This window comes from Mandrillus leucophaeus, unplaced genomic scaffold (assembly GCF_000951045.1).
Source record: "Mandrillus leucophaeus isolate KB7577 unplaced genomic scaffold, Mleu.le_1.0 Scaffold1, whole genome shotgun sequence".
In the NCBI taxonomy this organism is placed as follows: domain Eukaryota; kingdom Metazoa; phylum Chordata; class Mammalia; order Primates; family Cercopithecidae; genus Mandrillus; species Mandrillus leucophaeus.
In genome coordinates, this window is record NW_012098097.1 from 11,918,412 (window position 1) to 11,923,603 (window position 5,192).

The 5,192-nt window shown below is 54.9% G+C and overlaps 1 protein-coding gene across 1 annotated transcript in view; it reads right to left on the reverse strand.

The window, feature by feature from the left end:
* The window catches only part of DNAH17 (dynein, axonemal, heavy chain 17), a 172,697-nt gene that overhangs the window by 18,019 nt on the left and 149,486 nt on the right, over window positions 1-5,192 (reverse strand). Inside the window, exons 70-72 of the mRNA XM_011966878.1 lie at window positions 4,772-4,894; window positions 3,849-4,042; window positions 303-451 (exon numbers count right to left, since the gene is read on the reverse strand). Of these exons, the coding sequence (XP_011822268.1) occupies window positions 303-451; window positions 3,849-4,042; window positions 4,772-4,894 (466 nt within the window). The remainder of the gene's footprint in view (window positions 1-302; window positions 452-3,848; window positions 4,043-4,771; window positions 4,895-5,192) is intronic.

Below are 5,192 nucleotides of genomic sequence, written 5' to 3' on the forward strand. Positions count from 1 at the left end.
CACCAGGCTGGAGTGCAGTGGCGCGATCTCGGCTCACTGCAAGCTCCACCTCCCAGGTTCATGCCATTCTCCGGCCTCAGCCTCCCGAGTAGCTGTGATTATAGGCACCTGCCATCACGCCTGGCTAATTTTTTGTATTTTTAGTAGAGATGGGTTTTCACCATGTTACCCAGGATGGTCTCGATCTCTTGACCTTGTGATCCGCCCATCTCAGCCTCCCAAAGTGCTGGGATTACAGGCGTGAGCCACCGCACCCGGCCAATACTTCGTCTTTGAGAACATCGCTTGCCTGCTACACTTACCCAGGGCTTCCACGTCTTTCAAGGGGTCAACCCCGGGGGAGAGGATGAAGAAGATTGGCGTGGAGGGGCTGCTCTCCTCGTAGGACTTAGAAAACTCGACACTCCGGCCTTCCACGAACTTGCTGCCCATCTTTTCCTCCACGAAGTTCCTAGGGGTGGAGTGCATCAGAGGCAGTGGAACCCGAGGCTCTGGGCCAGGGCAGGGGCCTTGGGGTGGGCTCTGGGCCAGGCAGGAGGGCCCTTTTTTGGTGGACTTTCTTCAGCAGGACAAGGCCCGTGGCAGGAGAGCAGAGTCTTTACTGGGCTTTCCTTTCTGCGAAGGATTGGCCTTGTTTGCCCCGGGCACCCTTGCTTTCCCGAGGGGCCCCGCACTGTGCTCCTCCTTGGAGCAGTCTAAGCAGGTGCAGGGAGAGGCCAGCCTTGGAAGGCACCCAGGGTCAACTGCGGGGGGCGGGGGGCTGAGAAGGAAGGAAGTTCGGATTAGAGCAAAGCTTTAGTGAGCCTAAACAAGTCAAAGAAAAACAACTTCAGATGATATAAACACCTGTCTCTACAAAAGCCCCAGACTCTTTCTAACATGACCCCTGTAAGTCTGGGGTCAGTCGGGGTCTCTGCTAATCTTCCCATGGAGGACCTAGTGATGTTCCCATGATCTTTGGATCAGGTGTCGGCCTTTCTCCTGTGATCACAGAGGGCTGAGTTTACCGTATGTGGAAAGAATGAATCACCTGAGCTAAGATTAGTAAACTTGCCGGGTGTGGTGGCTCACACCTGTAATCCCAGCACTTTGGGAGGCCAAGGTAGGCGGATCACTTGAATTTAGGAGTTCGAGACCAGCCTGACTGACATGATGAAACCCTGTCTCTATTAAAAATACACAAATGAGCCAGGTATGGTGGCACAGGCCTGTAATTGCAGCCACTCAGGAGGCTGAGGCAGGAGAATCGCTGGAACCTGGGAGGCAGAGGTTGCAGTGAGGTGAGATGGTGCCACTGCACTCCAGCCTGGGCAAGAAAGCGAGACTCCGTCTCAAAAAAAAAAAAAAAAAAAAAAAATTTTGTAAGATTTTAGTGGCCAGCTGGTCTCTGAAAGGAGGAGCAATGGCCGCATCCCAAGGGGTGAGAACTGCTCATCCCTGGGCATGTGAACACCTGAGTGTTCGAGAGTCTGGGTTGACTTTCAGAAGGGTCTGCTCACACTCAGGCCACCCAGTGCACCTCAGCTCCTCTGGTTCAACCAGGAGTCAGCTGGCTCGTGCCTCTCCATGCCCTTGAGACTTTCTGGGGACACCTGGAGCTGCTATTCCTTTCCCTGCTCTGGCCTTTGCTGGCTTCTGTCTGGTGTTCGGAACCAGGGCCAGCCTCAGGCAAGGATGGGGAGGAGTTGCTCCTCCTGAAGGCCCCCAATTCTATTCAGGCCTCTGGAATGGACTCAGACCCCAGATGCTGTGATCCTTGTCTAGGAAGGAACTTCCAGAACATAGGAAGTCCTGCCCCTAGGCAGGAATGACTCTGGATCACCTTTGCTAATTAGTTGCCCAGGCCAAATGGTCATTGGCTATGGATGAATGAATGACACAGAAGCATGCATGCTGGGTTCCAGTCAGGCCTCACCACCTCTGACATGGTGGCCTTGACAAAGGAGTGCTGGAGCCGGCTGGTGACAGCTTGCAGCAGACCCGGGCAGCTTGCAGCCGGCCACAGAGGGAGCACTGACACCATGGAAACTGGCATGTGCTGTGCGTCAGGGTTTGTGTTGCGCACCTGGCGGTGGTCTGGCCTGGCCTCCCAGTGCCCGTGACCTGTGAGTGTGGCAGTGGAAGTGCTCCCATGGCTGTCGATGCTTCCAACAGTGCCTGACAGGAGACACCCTTGGCCAGTGCTGGCTTTGTTATTAGCCACGTCTGTTTCAATCTTCTTGCTTTTAAGCGACCCCCTCCCTGTATAATTAGGGCAGTAAGTCTGCTTTGCTCCACGTCATAGAAATGTGAAACATGTCAGAGCTGAGGGATGATCTGGGCTCACGGGTGTTGGGATGGTCCAGGCCACCGCAGAGCACACAAATGCTTCCGCCGTGGGTGGCTGTTTCCTTCTTTTAGGTGGCCAGAGTGCAGTCACACTGGCTAACTTAGGTGCTTCTCAAAAGCTCTCAGGAGACGGGGAAGGTCACCTCACCTCATCTTCTAGATGAGGAATCAGATACACACTAGGTCTTGTGACCCAAACATGCAAACATGCTGCACTTTCCCACAGGAGAGGGCGTTCCTGCTGCGATGGTCGAGGGACTTTACCTTGGCTTCTCCCAAACTCTGACCCTGCTTCCTCCAGTTCTGAGTCCGGGACGCAGCCGGCTTTCTCCCTGGACCTCGCTGCTCTCCTGCATCACAGTGACTTCCAGCTTCGTTCCGCCCCCTCCTCCCCACCACTCCCGTCCCTGTCCTCTCCTACCGGGGAAAACAAAGCAAAACAAAGCTACTCTCAGGAGGTAGGCCTCTGCTTTGTCAGGAGGGAATTCTTTAGTTTTTATTTTGAGGCAGGGTCTCGCTCTGTCGCCCAGGCTGGAGTGCAGTGGCACAATCTCGGCCCACTGCCATCTCCACCTCCCGGGCTCAACCAATTCTCCCACCTCAGCCTCCTGAGTGGCTGGGACTACAGGAGGCTGCCACCGCACCCGGCTAATTTTTAGACTTTTTGTAGAGGTGGGGTCTCACTGTGTTGCCCAGGCTGGTCTCAAGCGATCCTCCCCAAAGTACTGGGATTACAGGCGTGAGCCACCGCACCTGGCCATCAGAGGTTAATTCTATTAGGGACATGAGTGTCTTTTGGGAAACCTGGCTGCTTTCAGACTACTTGGGGAAATGAAAAAGGAAGAAGCCAGACAGGCCACAGGTGCTCTGAGGACGGACCCCAGGCTCATTTCTGTGCTAAACGTCACCTCCTTCCTTCAACAACCCATCCGTCCAACATGGAAGGGTTTCAGGTCTGGAGAAATTGTTGGTGAAATCAGAACAGTTCTCTTGCAAACTAGCCATATTAATACATCTTTGATTGACTTTACGTTTTGCCACCGAGGTACTCAGAGTCCTCGAGTGCTGATGGTTTTGCCATTGTTTTCTCCCTCAAAACATCCTAAAAGGACCCCATTGGTATGGCCTCAGTGCACATTCATGTCCACACTTGACATTTTACTTTCAATCTAGGAGGCTCACGTGGGGAGTCTTCTTCCTATCATGTACCACAGGGCACCCCTCTGCAGTCAGGTTAGCGGGGGACAAGGGGTTCCCCTCATGATGCTCTGAGACATTAAGGATTAATAAGAACTCAGGACTGGAGTCTGCAGCCTGGGGTGGAATCCTGCCTCTGTCCTCGAAGAACTGTGTGAAATGATTTAGCCCCTCTGAGCCCTGTTTCGTTTCTGTGTAAAATGGGGAGAAGTTCAGGGGATCAACTCAAGTCCACAGAGAGTCTAGCACAGCAGCTAGGCCGAGCTTTCCTCAGGCCTGGGCCCCCGGGGGCGGGGCTGCCGGCACGGCGGCGGGACACTCACTTAACGGCGTAGGTCATGCGGTCCGGCCGCATGCAGCGCACCATGCACAGCTTCTGCAGGGCCGTCTTGTTCTTCCACTCCTTGGGGAAGATCTCCTTCTCGGGGGCTTCCGACTCCACCAGCTTTTTCCAGCGCTTGGCAGATCCTTCGATGTCACTGTCCAGGTTTTTGAACTCGTCCATCTCCGAGAGGGCCTAGGGGCAGAGGCAGCAGGCCCTGTGACTCTTCCCACTTACCCGGGTCCCGAGAGCCTTCCTGTACAGTTCGTTCAAGGAGGAGAGGCCACTGCCCTCCGAGGAAACTGGGGCTCTGGGATAAGCCAGCCCGAGAGGCCGGCCACCAAAGCACGAGCTGTCGGTGCCCAGCTCAGGCATCCCAGGACAGTGCTGGGAGCCTCCTTGGTGGGGTCCAATCTGGGGACATGAGGCGTGGGAGGGACTGGGGCTGCTTCTCTAGGGGTCTCTGGAAATGGGGCCATTCTAGCTCAGGGGACAACCTTCTTCAGGTCTCTTTGAGCAGACCTTGAGACTCAAGGGTCCCTGATGGTGTCCAGGAATCCGAGGAACAAACTTTTCACTTGCCACTTCCCTTACGCTGGGAAGGGGGGAGGCTGGGGGAGGGGTGGTAAGAGGCCCTGAGGCCTCTTCTGGCCCTCAGAGGATGTCACTCTCTGCTTGCTCAGGGACCTAACGCAGGACTCAGGGACCTAACGCATGTCACATTCCCTATAGGAATGCAGAGTTATCTGTGAGCTGGTAGCCAGCCCATCTTGGTCTCCATCCCCATCTGTGGGGCCTCCTTGCTTTACTGAATTGTGTGGGCCACAGAGCCTGGTATTCTGGCCTTGTAAACATCTGCAGCATCAACTGGAAAGGCTCCACGGGGGGAAGAAAGCACAGCGTGTTCAATGTCTAAAGACGAACCTTGATCCCGCCCCAGCCTTGGTGCTGCAGGAAGTCCACTGGGGAGACCACCCCGGCCTTAAAAGGGAACCGCAGGAGGAAATCCAGCTCCACTGGGTTCAGCTCCTTCTTCATGGACAGGACCTGGGGGAACATGGAGGTGTACACGCTTAATGCAGCCAGTAAAACGTCAGCAGCCCTGAAGATGCGTGCTGGACCCGAAGAGGAGTTCACACTCCTGGCCTGCAGGGGGCACCCTGTCCTGCCCCTTTGGGTTGGGGTAAAGTTTTATCTTTACCTCGTCTCGCTTTTTAAGTTGTGAAATACACATACCATAAAATTGACCATTTTGGCCGGGCACAGCGGCTCACACCTGTTATCCTGGCACTTTGGGAGGCTGAGGGGGATGGATCACTTGAGGTCAGGAGTTCAAGACCAGCCT